Below are 22535 nucleotides of genomic sequence, written 5' to 3'. Positions count from 1 at the left end.
AGATTAGCGGATGCCAATTCAGTTGGTTTTATCTTCTGAGCAGACTTTCAGATGAAAAGCACATTGGAAGTAAATCTACTGTGAAATGGTAGAGCTTTAAAAACTGGATTGCATAGTTTGACATTTGTACACCGTATTAGACGGATTTATCTTGATATACGGCATGTAACATAAGCTTTACAAATACATCAGGTATGACCTGTGAATAAGTTCAATAATACAACTTTATAGTGCCTCTTGTACTTAGCAGATTGACTGTTATGTCAATCTGTTAAGAGCACCTACAGCCAATTTATCAGAGGCAAAGACAAAAGGGCTCTAATTCGCTGACTTCTGAAAAAATGGCAGACTGGTGTTTCTATAGAAACCCCACTGTAAACATCATTTTGATGTAAACTTCTCCTGTACTATAGTGCAGTTTTACAGTAGAGACAAAGGGCCCACCATACAAGACAAATATTGAAATCACTTGTGCCACTATGACCAACTAACACACTAACGACAAGACAGAAAAATGATAACACATGTACTGGTGAGGGTGAGAGTATATTGTGAGGTTGAGTGTTTTGCCGAACAGTGATCCCTGTACAATGTTCAGTTCTGTGATACCAGAAGTGTAGAAGGCCTGGCCTTTGTAGCTTCTACTGTACATGACTTTCTGCGCCCGATTATTTCCTTGCATAGGCATTATAGCTTTTTTCCTACAGTAACTGTATGTGTCTAAGCATTTCAAATTGAACCCTAAAATACAGTGTTATATCTAGACTATCTATAGTATTCTATAGTTACTGTTTTTTAAAATTATTTTGTACTTATAATTCATTGTCAGTTATTTAAAACTTTAGAAGCAGACCTTGTTACATGAGGGGATGGTAGAACTGTGAAAAGATCTAGAATATAACATTCTAAGAGGGATGGCACCATTTTGAAAACTGCATTTAACGTTTCATTTATGAGTCTTAAAAAATATATTTTCATAATTTAAAAAATAGTAAAACTGTCGTTTTGAAAGTACGTTGCTCTGTACAAACTGTCATTATTCATGAGACGCAAGAGATCCAACCAAAAGCACCAGTAAAATATTAAATATCATATTCATTTATGAAACCTAGCCACTAAAAATATCATACTAAACCTGGCCACTAAAAATCATACTGTACAAAGATACAAAGATACATACACAAAATACAGTAACAGTAATTTGTTGCTGTTTGATAAAGGTAACTCTTATACACAAATTTACACTTGTGTACTTTCGGTTACAGGGTGAGACAGAAATCAGAAAAAACGTTTACTTCACGCTTCACATATGAAATAAATATATTTTGAGTTACTCACTCGCCTCTACAAATATATGGCATTGTTGGACAACATTGTCCTTCTAATTTATAGTTTTCATTTGGAGCCTAAGTTCCAAATGGGAACCATGTGTTTCTGACAATTCCCAATGTGGAGCAGCATTCTGTGTGTGCTCTTTTCCCCTTGTTTCTAATCAGCACCATGCCACTCCATGGCCCAGTGTGGGTGGGCTGGGGATATCCTAACCTAGCGCTGACACTAGTGCTCCATTGACGCTCCTACAGATAGGCTAAAACAGTTAGCTAGCCGCTAGCCTCTAGCTGCTAGTGGATGGGCCAGAAGTACACTCTCTGTAATTTAAGCACACCCCCATGTCTACTCACGGCTCATGGTGACACGCCCCAGCGAAGGAGGAAGTTAAGGAGGAGGAGAAGTTATAGGAAGAGGAAGTACTATCGTACCGGCTTCCATGGTCGGCGGTGCCAGGATGTGCTGCCCGGGCACAGGTGCAGGCTGCACTGCTCCATGTCAGGAGGCTTATCCAGGACGTCACAGTTGTGGTCGTTGAGTCTCTGTCCGTTGGGCCGCTGGCACACCACCTGGCGCGTCCTCCTTCCTCCGCCACACGTCTGGGTGCACTGAGAGTGGAAAAGAGAACATTTAACATTTAAAAAGAAGAAGAGAAGAGGGCGTCAACTTAGTATTTAGCAAGAAGTTTGAGTTAAAGGCAGGCTGCTTGGTACAGTATCTCAATAGTTCTTCTTTCAGTGCGGGAGTAGATGAACAAGAGGTGCAGAGGAAAGGAAGCCACTTTAGACTATTGACACATGCCCAGGAGTCTGAAATGGGTATCTGTAGTTTAGTAGTGGACCATATTGTTGTAGCTTTAACAGAGGCAGATCTGTTTAAGGATGTACATAGTCCCTGTAGTGCCTGTGTACTCACCTCTCGGGAGAGGCTATACAGACATGCCTGGTGCCCAAATTGATGACGTATGTCGCACAGCGAGAGTCGAGTGGAGACGAACGGATTCGGTTCAGGCAGTCGTCTCAACTCGTCTCTCAGATGCGCGACATACGTCATCAATTTGGGCACCAGGCGTGTCTGTATAGCCTCTCCCTCACCTCTCCCCAGATGCCGTAGTTCCACAGAGGGCAGGGTCCTGAGTCGCAGCTCTTGGACTCTGCAGGTTTGACCCTCTGGTCACAGTGGCTGGTGCTGCGACCCTCCGCATCCTGACACACTACCACCCTCCTCTGGAAGCCCCCTGCACACGTACTGGAGCACTACAGAGGGGCACAGAGTGTGTTACAGAGGGAAACACACACACAACTCTGTACACAGCCTGTACACTACCTTACCAGCTGCAATCTAGTCATATCCTTACTATCTGTCTGAGTGAATACAGTGAGAGATCACTTTGTGAGGAACAGCAGATATGCAGTCAGACAATTAGGTGAGGGAGAGAGCAGTGCATGGAGATGGTATCATAGTCCCAGAAGTTTTTCTTGACCACGTGGAACATCATGACCCCCCCAAACCCCCGGCCATATTGCCTACAACTAGGGGTCACTCAGGTGAGTGTACAATCTCTGGTCCCATGGTTCTGTACATACTCCTCCCCAGGGTCCCGTCCTCCACTGGTTGTCTGCCGAGGGGACATTCCAACTGCCATGGCCTGGGTGGCTGGCGGGGTTGTGGGGGCTGTAGGGCTGGTCATTGGGCCTCTGTCGATACTCGGAGGGGCAGGGGGTGGCCGTACACTCATGCTCTGTGCTGGGCCTCTCGTCCTGGTCGCAGAATGACTCATCCACCCGGTGGTGGTAGTTACTGCATTCCACCTGCCTGGTGGCCCGGCCCACACCACACGTCACTGAACACTGGGAAAAGAATAGACACAAGGTCATATCACTGAACACTGGGGAAACAATAGACACAAGGTCATATCACTGAACACTGGGGAAACAATAGACACAAGGTCAGATCACTGAACACTGGGGAAACAATAGACACAAGGTCAGATCACTGAACACTGGGGAAACAATAGACACAAGGTCAGATCACTGAACACTGGGGAAACAATAGACACAAGGTCATATCACTGAACACTGGGGAAACAATAAACAATAGACACAAGGTCAGATCACTGAACACTGGGGAAACAATAGACACAAGGTCATATCACTGAACACTGGGGAAACAATAGACACAAGGTCATATCACTGAACACTGGGGAAACAATAGACACAAGGTCAGATCACTGAACACTGGGGAAACAATAGACACAAGGTCAGATCACTGAACACTGGGAAACAATAGACACAAGGTCAGATCACTGAACACTGGGGAAACAATAGACACAAGGTCAGATCACTGAACACTGGGGAAACAATAGACACAAGGTCATATCACTGAACACTGGGAACACTGAAACAATAGACACAAGGTCATATCACTGAACACTGGGGAAACAATAGACACAAGGTCAGATCACTGAACACTGGGGAAACAATAGACACAAGGTCATATCACTGAACACTGGGGAAACAATAGACACAAGGTCATATCACTGAACACTGGGAAACAATAGACACAAGGTCATATCACTGAACACTGGGGAAACAATAGACACAAGGTCAGATCACTGAACACTGGGGAAACAATAGACACAAGGTCAGATCACTGAACACTGGGGAAACAATAGACACAAGGTCAGATCACTGAACACTGGGAAACAATAGAAACAATCAGAACACTGGGGAAACAATAGACACAAGTCAGATCACTGAACACTGGGGAAACAATAGACACAAGGTCATATCACTGAACACTGGGGAAACAATAGACACAAGGTCATATCACTGAACACTGGGGAAACATTAGACACAAGGTCATATCACTGAACACTGAGAAAACAATAGACACAAGGTCATATCACTGAACACTGGGGAAACAATAGACACAAGGTCATATCACTGAACACTGGGGAAACAATAGACACAAGGTCAGATCACTGAACACTGGGGAAACAATAGACACAAGGTCAGATCACTGAACACTGGGGAAACAATAGACACAAGGTCATATCACTGAACACTGGGGAAACAATAGACACAAGGTCATATCACTGAACACTGGGGAAACAATAGACACAAGGTCAGATCACTGAACACTGGGGAAACAATAGACACAAGGTCAGAAACAATAGACACAAGGTCAATCACTGAACACTGGGGAAACAATAGACACAAGGTCAGATCACTGAACACTGGGGAAACAATAGACACAAGGTCAGATCACTGAACACTGGGAAACAATAGACACAAGGTCAGATCACTGAACACTGGGAAACAATAGACACAAGGTCATATCACTGAACACTGGGAAACAATAGACACAAGGTCATATCACTGAACACTGGGGGGAAACAATAGAAACAATAGACACAAGGTCATATCACTGAACACTGGGGAAACAATAGACACAAGGTCAGATCACTGAACACTGGGGAAACAATAGACACAAGGTCAGATCACTGAACACTGGGACACAAGGTCAAACAATAAACAATAGACACAAGGTCAGATCACTGAACACTGGGGAAACAATAGACACAAGGTCATATCACTGAACACTGGGGAAACAATAGACACAAGGTCATATCACTGAACACTGGGGAAACAATAGACACAAGGTCAGATCACTGAACACTGGGGAAACAATAGACACAAGGTCAAACAACACTAGACACAAGGTCAGATCACTGAACACTGGGGACACAAGGTCAATCACTGAACACTGGGGAAACAATAGACACAAGGTCAGATCACTGAACACTGGGGAAACAATAGACACAAGGTCATATCACTGAACACTGGGGAAACAATAGACACAAGGTCAGATCACTGAACACTGGGGAAACAATAGACACAAGGTCAGATCACTGAACACTGGGGAAACAATAGACACAAGGTCATATCACTGAACACTGGGGAAACAATAGACACAAGGTCAGATCACTGAACACTGAAACAATAGACTCAGATCACTGAACACTGGGGAAACAATAGACACAAGGTCAGATCACTGAACACTGGGGAAACAATAGACACAAGGTCAGATCACTGAACACTCATATCACTGAACACTGGGAAACAATAGACACAAGGTCATATCACTGAACACTGGGGAAACAATAGACACAAGGTCAGATCACTGAACACTGGGGAAACAATAGACACAAGGTCAGATCACTGAACACTGGGGAAACAATAGACACAAGGTCATATCACTGAACACTGGGGAAACAATCAGAACACTGGGGAAACAATAGACACAAGTCATATCACTGAACACTGGGGAAACAATAGAAACAATAGACACAAGGTCATATCACTGAACACTGGGTCATATCACTGAACACTGGGGAAACAATAGACACAAGGTCAGATCACTGAACACTGGGGAAACAATAGACACAAGGTCAGATCACTGAACACTGGGAAACAATAGACACAAGGTCAGATCACTGAACACTGGGGAAACAATAGACACAAGGTCAGATCACTGAACACTGGGGAAACAATAGACACAAGGTCAATCACAACACTAGAAACAATAGACACAAGGTCAGATCACTGAACACTGGGACACAAGGTCAAACAATGGGGAGACACAAGGTCATATCACTGAACACTGGGGAAACAATAGACACAAGGTCATATCACTGAAACACTGGGGGGAAACAATAGACACAAGGTCATATCACTGAACACTGGGGAAACAATAGACACAAGGTCATATCACTGAACACTGGGGAAACAATAGACACAAGGTCAGATCACTGAACACTGGGGAAACAATAGACACAAGGTCAGATCACTGAACACTGGGGAAACAATAGACACAAGGTCATCATCACTGAACACTGGGGGGAAACAATAGACACAAGGTCATCATCACTGAACACTGGGGGGAAACAATAGACACAAGGTCAGATCACTGAACACTGGGGAAACAATAGACACAAGGTCAGATCACTGAACACTGGGGAAACAATAGACACAAGGTCAGATCACTGAACACTGAAACAATAGACACAAGGTCATATGAACACTGGGGAAACAATAGACACAAGGTCAGATCACTGAACACTGGGGAAACAATAGACACAAGGTCAGATCACTGAACACTGGGGAAACAATAGACACAAGGTCAGATCACTGAACACTGGGGAAACAATAGACACAAGGTCAGATCACTGAACACTGGGGAAACAATAGACACAAGGTCATATCACTGAACACTGGGGAAACAAACAATAGACACAAGGTCATATCACTGAACACTGGGGAAACAATAGACACAAGGTCATATCACTGAACACTGGGGAAACAATAGACACAAGGTCACAACACTGGGGAAACAATAGACACAAGGTCAGATCACTGAACACTGGGGAAACAATAGACACAAGGTCAGATCACTGAACACTGGAAACAATAGACACAAGGTCATATCACTGAACACTGGGAAACAATAGACACAAGGTCATATCACTGAACACTGGGGAAACAATAGACACAAGGTCAGATCACTGAACACTGGGGAAACAATAGACACAAGGTCAGATCACTGAACACTGGGGAAACAATAGACACAAGGTCATATCACTGAACACTGGGGAAACAATAGACACAAGGTCAGATCACTGAACACTGGGGAAACAATAGACACAAGGTCATATCACTGAACACTGGGGAAACAATAGACACAAGGTCATATCACTGAACACTGGGGAAACAATAGACACAAGGTCAGATCACTGAACACTGGGGTCAAACAATAGACACAAGGTCAGATCACTGAACACTGGGGAAACAATAGACACAAGGTCATATCACTGAACACTGGGGAAACAATAGACACAAGACACTGAACACTGGGGAAACAATAGACACAAGGTCAGATCACTGAACACTGGGGAAACAATAGACACAAGGTCAGATCACTGAACACTGGGGAAACAATAGACACAAGGTCAGATCACTGAACACTGGGGAAACAATAGACACAAGGTCAGATCACTGAACACTGGGGAAACAATAGACACAAGGTCATATCACACTGAACACTGAACACTGGGAAACAATAGACACAAGGTCAGATCACTGAACACTGGGGATAACAATAGACACAAGGTCAGATCACTGAAACTGGGGAAACAATAGACACAAGGTCAGATCACTGAACACTGGGGAAACAATAGACACAAGGTCAGATCACTGAACACTGGGGAAACAATAGACACAAGGTCAGATCACTGAACACTGGGAAACAATAGACACAAGGTCAGATCACTGAACACTGGGAAACAATAGACACAAGGTCATATCACTGAACACTGACACAAGGTCATATCACTGAACACTGGGGAAACAATAGACACAAGGTCAAACTGAACACTGGGGAAACAATAGACACAAGGTCATATCACTGAACACTGGGGAAACAATAGACACAAACACTGGTCATATCACTGAACACTGGGGAAACAATAGACACAAGGTCATATCACTGAACACTGGGGAAACAATAGACACAAGGTCAGATCACTGAACACTGGGGAAACAATAGACACAAGGTCAGATCACTGAACACTGGGGAAACAATAGACACAAGGTCAGATCACTGAACACTGGGGAAACAATAGACACAAGGTCAATCACAACACTGGGGAAAACAATAGACACAAGGTCAGATCACTGAACACTGGGGAAACACTGGGGAAACAATAGACACAAGGTCAGATCACTGAAACAATAGACACAGGTCAGATCACTGAACACTGGGGAAACAATAGACACAAGGTCAGATCACTGAACACTGAACACGAGAAACAATAGACACAAGGTCAGATCACTGAACACTGGGGAAACAATAGACACAAGGTCATATCACTGAACACTGGGGAAACATTAGACACAAGGTCATATCACTGAAGACTGGGAAAACAATAGACACAAGGTCATATCACTGAACACTGGGGAAACAATAGACACAAGGTCAGATCACTGAACACTGGGGAAACAATAGACACAAGGTCAGATCACTGAACACTGGGGAAACAATCACTGAACACAAGGTCAGATCACTGAACACTGGGGAAACAATAGACACAAGGTCATATCACTGAACACTGGGAAACAATCACTGACACAAGGTCATATCACTGAACACTGGGGAAACAATAGACACAAGGTCAGATCACTGAACACTGTCACAAGGTCATCACTGAACACTGGGGAAACAATAGACACAAGGTCATCACTGAACACTGGGGTCAATAGATCACTGAACACTGGGGAAACAATAGACACAAGGTCAGATCACTGAACACTGGGGAAACAATAGACACAAGGTCAGATCACTGAACACTGGGAAACAATAGACACAAGGTCAGATCACTGAACACTGGGGAAACTGGGGAAACAATACACAAAGGTCAGATCACTGAACACTGGGGAAACAATAGACACAAGGTCAGATCACTGAACACTGGGGAAACAATAGACACAAGGTCATATCACTGAACACTGGGGAAACAATAGACACAAGGTCAGATCACTGAACACTGGGGAAACAATAGACACAAGGTCATATCACTGAACACTGGGGAAACAATAGACACAAGGTCAGATCACTGAACACTGGGGAAACAATAGACACAAGGTCAGATCACTGAACACTGGGGAAACAATAGACACAAGGTCAGATCACTGAACACTGGGGAAACAATAGACACAAGGTCACACTGAACACTGGGGAAACAATAGACACAAGGTCAGATCACTGGTCACAAGGTCACTGAACACTGGGGAAACAATAGACACAAGGTCAGATCACTGAACACTGGGGAAACAATAGACACAAGGTCATATCACTGAACACTGGGGAAACAATAGACACAAGGTCAGATCACTGAACACTGGGGAAACAATAGACACAAGGTCAGATCAGATCACTGAACACTGGGGAAACAATAGACACAAGGTCAGATCACTGAACACTGGGGAAACAATAGACACAAGGTCATATCACTGAACACTGGGGGAAACAATAGACAGCAAGGTCAGATCACTGAACACTGGGGAAACAATAGACACAAGGTCAGATCACTGAACACTGGGGAAACAATAGACACAAGGTCAGATCACTGAACACTGGGGAAACAATAGACACAAGGTCATATCACTGAACACTGGGGAAACAATAGACACAAGGTCATATCACTGAACACTGGGGAAACAATAGACACAAGGTCATATCACTGAACACTGGGGAACACAAGGTCAGATCACTGAACACTGGGGAACAATAGACACAAGGTCATATCACTGAACACTGGGGAAACAATAGACACAAGGTCAGATCACTGAACACTGGGGAAACAATAGACACAAGGTCAGATCACTGAACACTGACACAAGGTCATATCACTGAACACTGGGGAAACAATAGACACAAGGTCAGATCACTGAACACTGGGGAAACAATAGACACAAGGTCAGATCACTGAACACTGGGGAAACAATAGACACAAGGTCAGATCACTGAACACTGGGGAAACAATAGACACAAGGTCAGATCACTGAACACTGGGGAAACAATAGACACAAGGTCAGATCACTGAACACTGGGGAAACAATAGACACAAGGTCAGATCACTGAACACTGAAACAATAGACACAAGGTCAGATCACTGAACACTGGGGAAACAATAGACACAAGGTCATATCACTGAACACTGGGAAACAATAGACACAAGGTCATATCACTGAACACTGGGGAAACAATAGACACAAGGTCAGATCACTGAACACTGGGGAAACAATAGACACAAGGTCAGATCACTGAACACTGGGGAAACAATAGACACAAGGTCAGATCACTGAACACTGGGGAAACAATAGACACAAGGTCATATCACTGAACACTGGGGAAACAATAGACACAAGGTCAGATCACTGAACACTGGGGAAACAATAGACACAAGGTCATATCACTGAACACTGGGGAAACAATAGACACAAGGTCATATCACTGAACACTGGGGAAACAATAGACACAAGGTCAGATCACTGAACACTGGGGAAACAATAGACACAAGGTCAGATCACTGAACACTGGGAAACAATAGACACAAGGTCAGATCACTGAACACTGGGGAAACAATAGACACAAGGTCAGATCACTGAACACTGGGGAAACAATAGACACAAGGTCAGATCACTGAACACTGGGGAAACAATAGATCACAACTGGTGGAACACTGGGGAAACAATAGACACAAGGTCATATCACTGAACACTGGGGAAACAATAGACACAAGGTCAGATCACTGAACACTGGGGAAACAATAGACACAAGGTCAGATCACTGAACACTGGGGAAACAATAGACACAAGGTCAGATCACTGAACACTGGGGAAACAATAGACACAAGGTCATATCACTGAACACTGGGAAACAATAGACACAAGGTCATATCACTGAACACTGGGGAAACAATAGACACAAGGTCAGATCACTGAACACTGGGGAAACAATAGACACAAGGTCAGATCACTGAACACTGGGGAAACAATGACACAAGGTCAGATCACTGAAACAAACAATAGACACAAGGTCAGATCACTGAACACTGGGGAAACAATAGACACAAGGTCATATCACTGAACACTGGGGAAACAATAGACACAAGGTCATATCACTGATCACTCAGAACTGAACACTGGGGAAACAATAGACACAAGGTCAGATCACTGAACACTGGGGAAACAATCAGACACAAACAATAGGTCATATCACTGAACACTGGGGAAACAATAGACACAAGGTCAGAACACTGGGGAAACAATAGACACAAGGTCAGAACACTGAACACTGGGGAAACAATAGACACAAGGTCAGATCACTGAACACTGAACACTGGGAAACAATAGACACAAGGTCAGATCACTGAACACTGGGGAAACAATAGACACAAGGTCATATCACTGAACACTGGGGAAACAATAGACACAAGGTCATATCACTGAACACTGGGGAAACAATAGACACAAGGTCAGATCACTGAACACTGGGGAAACAATAGACACAAGGTCAGATCACTGAACACTGGGGAAACAATAGACACAAGGTCAGATCACTGAACACTGGGGAAACAATAGACACAAGGTCAGATCACTGAACACTGGGGAAACAATAGACACAAGGTCAGATCACTGAACACTGGGGAAACAATAGACACAAGGTCATATCACTGAACACTGGGGAAACAATAGACACAAGGTCATATCACTGAACACTGGGACACAAGGTCAGATCACTGAACACTGGGGAAATAGACACAAGGTCAGATCACTGAACACTGGGGAAACAATAGACACAAGGTCAGATCACTGAACACTGGGGAAACAATAGACACTGGGCAATATCACTGAACACTGGGAAACAATAGACACAAGGTCAGATCACTGAACACTGGGTCAGATCAAACAATAGACAATAGACACAAGGTCAGATCACTGAACACTGGGGAAACAATAGACACAAGGTCATATCACTGAACACTGGGGAAACAATAGACACAAGGTCAGATCACTGAACACTGGGGAAACAATAGACACAAGGTCATATCACTGAACACTGGGGAAACAATAGACACAAGGTCATATCACTGAACACTGGGGAAACAATAGACACAAGGTCAGATCACTGAACACTGGGGAAACAATAGACACAAGGTCATATCACTGAACACTGGGGAAACAATAGACACAAGGTCAGATCACTGAACACTGGGGAAACAATAGACACAAGGTCAGATCACTGAACACTGGGGAAACAATAGACACAAGGTCAGATCACTGAACACTGGAGAAACAATAGACACAAGGTCAGATCACTGAACACTGGGGAAACAATAGACACAAGGTCATATCACTGAACACTGGGGAAACATTAGACACAAGGTCATATCACTGAAGACTGGGAAAACAATAGACACAAGGTCATATCACTGAACACTGGGGAAACAATAGACACAAGGTCATATCACTGAACACTGGGGAAACAATAGACACAAGGTCAGATCACTGAACACTGGGGAAACAATAGACACAAGGTCAGATCACTGAACACTGGGGAAACAATAGACACAAGGTCAGATCACTGAACACTGGGGAAACAATAGACACAAGGTCATATCACTGAACACTGGGGAAACAATAGACACAAGGTCATATCACTGAACACTGGGGAAATAATAGACACAAGGTCATATCACTGAACACTGGGGAAACAATAGACACAAGGTCAGATCACTGAACACTGGGGAAACAATAGACACAAGGTCAGATCACTGAACACAATGGGTCAAACAACACTAGACACAAGGTCAGAACACTGGGAAACAATAGACACAAGGTCACACTGAACACTGGGGAAACAATAGACACAAGGTCATATCACTGAACACTGGGGAAACAATAGACACAAGGTCATATCACTGAACACTGGGGAAACAATAGACACAAGGTCAGATCACTGAACACTGGGGAAACAATAGACACAAGGTCAGATCACTGAACACTGGGGAAACAATAGACACAAGAACACTCACAAGACACAAGGTCAGATCACTGAACACTGGGGAAACAATAGACACAAGGTCAGACTGAACACTGGAGAAACAATAGACAAGGTCAGATCACTGGTCAGATCACTGAACACTGGGGAAACAATAGACACAAGGTCATATCACTGAACACTGGGGAAACAATAGACACAAGGTCAGATCACTGAACACTGGGGAAACAATAGACACAAGGTCATCACTGAACACTGGGGAAACAATAGACACTCATATCACTGAACACTGGGGAAACAATAGACACAAGGTCATATCACTGAACACTGGGAAACAATAGACACAAGGTCAGATCACTGAACACTGGGGAAACAATAGACACAAGGTCAGATCACTGAACACTGGGGAAACAATAGACACAAGGTCATATCACTGAACACTGGGAAACAATAGACACAAGGTCAGATCACTGAACACTGGGGAAACAATAGACACAAGGTCAGATCACTGAACACTGGGAAACAATAGACACAAGGTCATATCACTGAACACTGGGGAAACAATAGACACAAGGTCATATCACTGAACACTGGGGAAACAATAGACACAAGGTCAGATCACTGAACACTGGGGAAACAATAGACACAAGGTCAGATCACTGAACACTGGGGAAACAATAGACACAAGGTCAAACAAACAATAGACACAAGGTCAGATCACTGAACACTGGGGAAACAATAGACACAAGGTCAGATCACAACACTGGGGAAACAATAGACACAAGGTCATATCACTGAACACTGGGGAAACAATAGACACTGAGGAAACAATAGAACACAAGGTCAGATCACTGAACACTGGGGAAACAATAGACACAAGGTCAGATCACTGAACACTGGGGAAACAATAGACACAAGGTCATATCACTGAACACTGGGGAAACAATAGACACAAGGTCATATCACTGAACACTGGGGAAACAATAGACAGAGGTCATATCACTGAACACTGGGGAAACAATAGACACAAGGTCAGATCACTGAACACTGGGGAAACAATAGACACAAGGTCAGATCACTGAACACTGGGGAAACAATAGACACAAGGTCATATCACTGAACACTGGGGAAACAATAGACACAAGGTCAAAACACAGACAATCAGACACAAGGTCATATCACTGAACACTGGGGAAACAATAGACACAAGGTCAGATCACTGAACACTGGGGAAACAATAGACACAAGGTCAGATCACTGAACACTGGGGAAACAATAGACACAAGGTCAGATCACTGAACACTGGGGAAACAATAGACACAAGGTCAGATCACTGAACACTGGGGAAACAATAGACACAAGGTCATATCACTGAACACTGGGGAAACAATAGACACAAGGTCAGATCACTGAACACTGGGGAAACAATAGAAACAATCACTGAACACTGGGGAAACAATAGACAAGGTCAGATCACTGAACACTGGAGAAACAATAGACACAAGGTCAGATCACTGAACACTGGGGAAACAATAGACACAAGGTCATATCACTGAACACTGGGGAAACATTAGACACAAGGTCATATCACTGAACACTGGGAAAAATAGACAATAGACACAAGGTCAATAGATCACTGAACACTGGGGGAAACAATAGACACAAGGTCAGATCACTGAACACTGGGAAACAATAGACACAAGGTCAGATCACACTGAACACTGGGGAAACAATAGACACAAGGTCAGATCACTGAACACTGGGGAAACAATAGACACAAGGTCATATCACTGAACACTGGGGAAACAATAGACACAAGGTCATATCACTGAACACTGGGGAAACAATAGACACAATCACTGAACACTGTCACAAGGTCATCACTGAACACTGGGGAAACAATAGACACAAGGTCAGATCACTGAACACTGGGGAAACAATAGACACAAGGTCATATCACTGAACACTGGGGAAACAATAGACACAAGGTCATCACTGAACACTGGGGAAACAATCAGAACACAAACAATAGACACAAGGTCAGATCACTGAACACTGGGGAAACAATCAGAACACAAGGTCAGATCACTGAACACTGGGGAAACAATAGACACAACACTGGTCACAAGGTATCACTGAACACTGGGGAAACAATAGACACAAGGTCATATCACTGAACACTGGGGAAACAATAGACACAAGGTCAAACTGAACACTGGGGAAACAATAGACACAAGGTCAGATCACTGAACACTGGGGAAACAATAGACACAAGGTCAGATCACTGAACACTGGGGAAACAATAGACACAAGGTCAGATCACTGAACACTGGGGAAACAATCAGACACTGGGAAGGGTCATATCACTGAACACTGGGGAAACAATAGACACAAGGTCAGACACAAGGTCACTGAACACTGGGGAAACAATAGACACAAGGTCAGATCACTGAACACTGGGGAAACAATAGACACAAGGTCATATCACTGAACACTCAGGAACACTGGGGAAACAATAGACACAAGGTCAATCACTGAACACTGGGGAAACAATAGACACAAGGTCAGATCACTGAACACTGGGGAAACAATAGACACAAGGTCATCATCACTGGGGAAAACACTGGAACACTGGAAACAATAGACACAAGGTCATATCACTGAACACTGGGGAAACAATAGACACAAGGTCAGATCACTGAACACTGGGGAAACAATAGACACAAGGTCAGATCACTGAACACTGGGGAAACAATAGACACAAGGTCAGATCACTGAACACTGGGGAAACAATAGACACAAGGTCATATCACTGAACACTGGGAAACAATAGACACAAGGTCATATCACTGAACACTGAAACAATAGACACAAGGTCATATCACTGAACACTGGGGAAACAATAGACACAAGGTCACACTGGGGAAACAATAGACACAAGGTCAGATCACTGAACACTGGGGTCAAACAATAGACACAAGGTCAGATCACTGAACACTGGGGGTCATAAAACACTGGGGAAACAATAGACACAAGGTCATATCACTGAACACTGGGGAAACAATAGACACAAGGTCAGATCACTGAACACTGGGGAAACAATAGACACAAGGCCATATCAAGGTCAATATCAGATCACTGAACACTGGGGAAACAATAGACACAAGGTCAGATCACTGAACACTGGGGAAACAATAGACACAAGGTCATATCACTGAACACTGGGGAAACAATAGACACAAGGTCATATCACTGAACACTGGGGAAACTGAACACTGGGAAACAATAGACACAGGTCAGATCACTGAACACTGGGGAAACAATAGACACAAGGTCAGATCACTGAACACTGGGGAAACAATAGACACAAGGTCAGATCACTGAACACTGGGGAAACAATAGACACAAGGCCATATCACTGAACACTGAGGAAACAATAGACACAAGGTCAGATCACTGAACACTGGGGAAACAATAGACACAAGGTCAGATCACTGAACACTGGGGAAACAATAGACACAAGGTCATATCACTGAACACTGGGGAAACATTTACATTTACATTTAAGTCATTTAGCAGACGCTCTTATCCAGAGCGACTTACAAACAATAGACACAAGGTCAGATCACTGAACACTGGGGAAACAATAGACACAAGGTCAGATCACTGAACACTGGGGAAACAATAGACACAAGGTCATATCACTGAACACTGGGGAAACAATAGACACAAGGTCATATCCCTGAACACTGGGGAAACAATAGACACAAGGTCAGATCACTGAACACTGGGGAAACAATATACACAAGGTCATATCACTGAACACTGGGGAAACAATAGACACAAGGTCAGATCACTGAACACTGGGGAAACAATAGACACAAGGTCAGATCACTGAACACTGGGGAAACAATAGACACAAGGTCAGATCACTGAACACTGGGGAAACAATAGACACAAGGCCATATCACTGAACACTGAGGAAACAATAGACACAAGGTCAGATCACTGAACACTGGGGAAACAATAGACACAAGGTCAGATCACTGAACACTGGGGAAACAATAGACACAAGGTCATATCACTGAACACTGGGGAAACATTTACATTTACATTTAAGTCATTTAGCAGACGCTCTTATCCAGAGCGACTTACAAACAATAGACACAAGGTCAGATCACTGAACACTGGGGAAACAATAGACACAAGGTCATATCACTGAACACTGGGGAAACAATAGACACAAGGTCATATCACTGAACACTGGGGAAACAATAGACACAAGGTCATATCCCTGAACACTGGGGAAACAATAGACACAAGGTCAGATCACTGAACACTGGGCAGAGAACATAGCAAAAAAATAATAATAAGTCATGCATTATTTGAGTAGTAAAGACATAATAGCTGCTCATACATATTTATACTTATAAAAGTAATGGGGTTTAAAAAATGACAACAACTGTAACATACAGGAGACCACTCCCGGGAGCTCCACTGGCCACACGAGCTGAAGCAGGCTGAGGATTCTGGGGGCCGGGGCAGATGGGCACAGTAGGACTCGTCTGCCACTCCACCCTGGGCGTCCCGACAGCTGACATAGCGGGCACGCTTCCCCTTCCCACAGGAGACAGAGCACTGAGACAGACACACAGAGGAACCCACAAACATTCAAGATTAGAGTTACAATGTGTCACACTTACACACTTTACATGAACTCTTACTGGCTGATGTGTTTCATTGAAGATGTGTGCATAACAAGTCTATTTTCAATGAACTGATAAAGGTTACATTTTAAGCCACCAGCTCAGACACTCTGTGACAAATGCATTAAAATGAATCATTTGTACTCTGTCTCTATATGTTCTAACCAGACTCCTCCATGAGGTTTTCACCTGGTGATATTCTAGCTGCACCTGGGCAAACTCAACAGGAGGACAGAGTCAACTTTACCAAGGGGTGAATACCTACTGAGATCTAAAGACACCATCTGAAATACACATGTAAATATCACAATCATATCAATTACACCAAATTGCCCATGACTTTACAGGAGAGGATGGCAGTATCGCTCCTGAGTGGAATGTATGTGTGTTTTTTCAGAGGGATCACACTTGCGCTAGCCTCCTCTTTGACATGCGAGCTCACAGCCTCTCTGACAGACATACAGACAAACTGAGATTCATGTTTGAAACCAAAGCCTCATGTTTAGACAGAGATCTGTTTTTTCATTTGCACTGGGCAACAATGCAAAACACCAGGGTGAGGGAGTGTGTGTGTGTGAGGCTGAGCAGTGCTGCATTCTACAGACCAGTGAATCAGACATGTATAGTCAGAGGGGTAGTAATGGCGAGGCAGAGAGAGCTACTGTACGAGAGTGTTCATAAACCTATTAGTGCGTGTGCGCGGTTGCAGTGCTCACTGTGGTCCAGGAGCCATATCTCCACTGTGTGAGGAGCAGACCAGAGGTGTCAGGGCGGACGGTGCTGTGTTGAGGAGAGGCCCAGGGACACGGTGCCATCTCACAGTCCTGGCTGTCCCTGGGTCTGGATGCTGCGTTACACTTCCTGTCATCTACCGTGTCCCCATACAACCCTGACACACACCTCACAGCCCGCATCTGGTAACCATGGCCACACGTCACTGCACACTGCAACAACACACACAGGAGAGACACACACAGGGTCAGATGATGGCCTGAGGCTCCAAAAGGATTGACAGTAAAACCTTGGCAGATCAGTGTTCTACTTCAAGGAAGGATGCAATTTTAACTCAGCTCACATAGTCTAGCCCAGCCAAGCGCAGTCTAACTTAATGTAGTTGAACCCTACTACTTCCCAGACACCCACCCTCTCCCCCAGATCTCTGCTAACGGAGCGGCAGGTAGCCTGGTGGGGCGGCAAGTAGCCTAGTGGGGCGGCAGGTAGCCTGGTGGGGCGGCAGGTAGCCTAGTGGGGCGGCAGGTAGCCTAGTGGGGCGGCAGGTAGCCTAGTGGGGCGGCAGGTAGCCTGGTGGGGCGGCAGGTAGCCTGGTGGGGCGGCAGGTAGCCTAGTGGGGCGGCAGGTAGCCTAGTGGGGCGGCAGGTAGCCTAGTGGGGCGGCAGGTAGCCTAGTGGGGCGGCGGGTTTCTCCTTTACATCGTTCTGGATAAGAACATCTGCTAAATGAATGTATGTGTCTTTATTATGGATCCCCACGGCAGCAGCTACTCATTCTGGGGTCCGGAAAAATTAAGGCACTTATAAAAAATATAATTCATTCACAACAGATTTTACAACACATTAAGTGGTGTGCCCTCAGGCCCCAACTCTACTACCACATATCTACAACACCAAATACATGTGTACGTGTGTGTATAGTACGTATGGTATCGTGTGTTTGTATGCATGTGTCTGTGCCTATGTTTGTGTTGATTCACAGTCCCCGCTGTTCCATAAGGTGTATGTGTATCCGTTTTTACTGCTTGCATGAGTTACTTGATGTGTAATAGAGTCCATGTAGTCATGGCTCTATTTAGTACTGTGTGCCTTCCATAGTCTGTTCTGTACTGTGAAGAGACCTCTTGTGGCATGTCTTGTGGGGTTTGCATGTGTGCCAGTCGTTCAAACACACAGCTCGGTGCATTCAACATGTCAATGCCTCAATCTCTCCTCCAAGTCAATCTCTCCTCCATTTTGAGCCAGGAGAGATTGACGTGCATATTATTTATATTAGCTCTCTGTGTACATTCAAGGGCCAGCCGTGCTGCCCTGTTCTGAGCCAATTGTAATGTACACACATTTGGTGGAGGAACTGCTGCAGGATTTGGGCAGTAGATTGTGATTACACAGGAATGAACAGCCATATATACTGTATACCAGCTCTGTCAATGGAACTATCATGTTGAGTCAATGAATGGTCAAAGACATTCATTCATCCATTCATTCCTGCCATACTGGCTTGTGCACACCAGACAAGGTGCGTGTATATAGGCTGAGGAAGTATTGGACTAGCAGACTTACAGGGTCTGTGTGTGTACGGCTCCGTCTAAGGCAGTGGGGGGACCTGATAGTGTGGTGAGTTGTGGAGTGGTGTGCTCTGACTTGAGATGACATTTCCTCCCCTAGCGCTCTCACTCTGCCCTCATATCCTGTCGGAGTAAATCTGACCCCACACACAGATACACACCACAGATACACACTGGGAAGGAAGGGGATGTATGTGCAGAGCACACATGCAGCCAGACACATAAATAACACACACTACAATGTTACACACTTGAACATTGATTCCTGCACATTCATTCCTATTCAATCACAAAGATTCAACCACAGGAGAACCTGAATCTGTCAGACACAGGCACGTGCAGATCCATCCATCTGGACTCACCGGTCCCCAGACTCCGACCTGCCAGGAGGCACAATCTGGCAGCTCACAGCTCCCCACGGCTAGAGGCTTGGTGTTGGGGTCACAGAAGTGTTCACTCAGATTCTCCTCTCCTACCCCCACACTACAGGATACCTGCCTGTGCCTCATCCCCTTCCCACACGTCACCAAGCACTGGGAGGGGACAGGAGGAGAGATAGGGTCAGGGTGAGGGAGGAAGACTAATAAAGTATATGTGTTATGAAGGGTGTGTGTGGGGGGGAGGAACATTGTGTGATTGTGTGTGTAAAATGTTATCCTCAAAGTGTGTGTGCATGTTAGAGCAAATGAGATGCGTTTACATCAATACACATATACTTTATAAAGTGTGTATATATTTACGTGTGTTTATAGAAGCGTTTATTGATGTGAATGTAACAGTGTGTGAATTTGTGTCATGTGTGTGCATGTGTGTGTTTGCACTGTGTGTGTGTGTGTCCTGTTGTGTGTATGTGTGTGCTTTATTATGTGTTTACATCAATACGCATATACTTTATAAAGTGTGTATATTTATGTGTGTTTTATTATGTGTGTACATTAATACGCATATACTTCATAAAGTGTGTATATATTTATGTGTGTTTTATTATGTGTGTACATTAATACGCATATACTTTATAAAGTGTTTATATTTATGTGTGTTTTATTATGTGTGTACATTAATACGCATATACTTCATAAAGTGTGTATATATTTATGTGTGTTTATAGAAGTGTTTATTGATGTGAATGTAACAGTGTGAATTTGTGTCATGTGTGTGCATGTGTGTGTTTGCACTGTGTGTGTGTAGTTGAGTGTGTGTCCTGTTGTGTGCATGTGTGTGTTTGCACTGTGTGTGTGTAGTTGAGTGTGTGTACTGTGTGTGTGAAGTGTGACCTGTACCTCACTCCAGTCGTTGGCTGACCAGTCAGGGCAGGCCTGGTCGTTGCAGCTCTCCGCGACCATCCTCTGGTAGTCACTGCACTCCCTGTCCACCAGTCTCCTCCCCAGATTGTTCATACAGTAAGAGTCCCTGGTGCGGGCCCCACGACCACACGTCTTAGAACACTGAATGATGCACACAACACTCAGCATTAGATTCACCATTCAACATGTACTGCACAAAAGCCTAACAAAAACACTGCACCAAACATGTGCAAAATACTCTCTACTACTTGTAATCTAAATCACATGTCCACTTATAATAACACCTGTCATGCATGAGAAGACTAAATAAAAAAAATGGGCTGCTTTTCAAGACAATGTGCAATAGCATCACATCATGAAAACTGGTATTGTAATGATGTGTGTCTTTGACTATAGTTTCTACTGACCTGGGACCAGGCGCTGTACTGCCAGCTCTTGAGCAGACAGTCCCCGTGGCAGGCCTCCCTGGCCTGGGGTTTAGGTAGGTCAGAACAGGCCCTCCCCTCCACCCTCTCACTCTGCCTCTTCAGCAAGCTGTACCTCATACACTGCACGTCCATGGTCCGGTAACCAGGGCCACACTTAGCAGAACACTCACTCCTCCCTGCTACATTCCACCTGCAAACAGCCTATATGGGTTAGTGTCTGTTTAACATACAGTGCCTTGCGAAAGTATTCGCCCCCTTGAACATTGCGACATTTTGCCACATTTCAGGCTTCAAACATAAAGATATAAAACTGTATTTGTTTTGTGAAGAATCAACAAGTGGGACACAATCATGAAGTGGAACGACATTTATTGGATATTTCAAACTTTTTTAACAAATCAAAAACTGAAAAATTGAGCGTGCAAAATTATTCAGCCCCTTTACTTTCAGTGCAGCAAACTCTCTCCAGAAGTTCAGTGAGGATCTCTGAATGATCCAATGTTGACCTAAATGACTAATGATGATAAATACAATCCACCTGTGTGTAATCAAGTCTCCGTATAAATGCACCTGCACTGTGATAGTCTCAGAGGTCCGTTAAAAGCGCAGAGAGCATCATGAAGAACAGGGAACACACCAGGCAGGTCCGAGATACTGTTGTGAAGAAGTTTAAAGACGGATTTGGATACAAAAAGATTTCCCAAGCTTAAAACATCCCAAGGAGCACTGTGCAAGCGATAATATTGAAATGGAAGGAGTATCAGACCACTGCAAATCTACCAAGACCTGGCTGTCCCTCTAAACTTTCAGCTCATACAAGGAGAAGACTGATCAGAGATGCAGCCAA

General features: G+C 44.2%; 1 protein-coding gene across 1 annotated transcript in view; it reads right to left on the bottom strand.

Annotated features, from left to right (window-relative positions):
* LOC115109271 (A disintegrin and metalloproteinase with thrombospondin motifs 20-like) overlaps positions 1 to 22535 on the bottom strand; it is a 159495-nt gene that overhangs the window by 37923 nt on the left and 99037 nt on the right. The window contains exons 20-27 of the mRNA XM_029633998.2: positions 21668 to 21878; positions 21237 to 21401; positions 20319 to 20489; positions 18374 to 18601; positions 17425 to 17589; positions 2916 to 3179; positions 2424 to 2585; positions 1761 to 1937 (exon numbers count right to left, since the gene is read on the bottom strand). Of these exons, the coding sequence (XP_029489858.2) occupies positions 1761 to 1937; positions 2424 to 2585; positions 2916 to 3179; positions 17425 to 17589; positions 18374 to 18601; positions 20319 to 20489; positions 21237 to 21401; positions 21668 to 21878 (1543 nt within the window). The remainder of the gene's footprint in view (positions 1 to 1760; positions 1938 to 2423; positions 2586 to 2915; positions 3180 to 17424; positions 17590 to 18373; positions 18602 to 20318; positions 20490 to 21236; positions 21402 to 21667; positions 21879 to 22535) is intronic.

This window comes from Oncorhynchus nerka, linkage group LG25, assembly GCF_034236695.1.
Source record: "Oncorhynchus nerka isolate Pitt River linkage group LG25, Oner_Uvic_2.0, whole genome shotgun sequence".
Lineage (NCBI taxonomy): Eukaryota > Metazoa > Chordata > Actinopteri > Salmoniformes > Salmonidae > Oncorhynchus > Oncorhynchus nerka.
The sequence above is the reverse complement of the archived record's forward strand: the minus strand, read 5'-3'. Positions and strand labels throughout refer to the sequence as shown.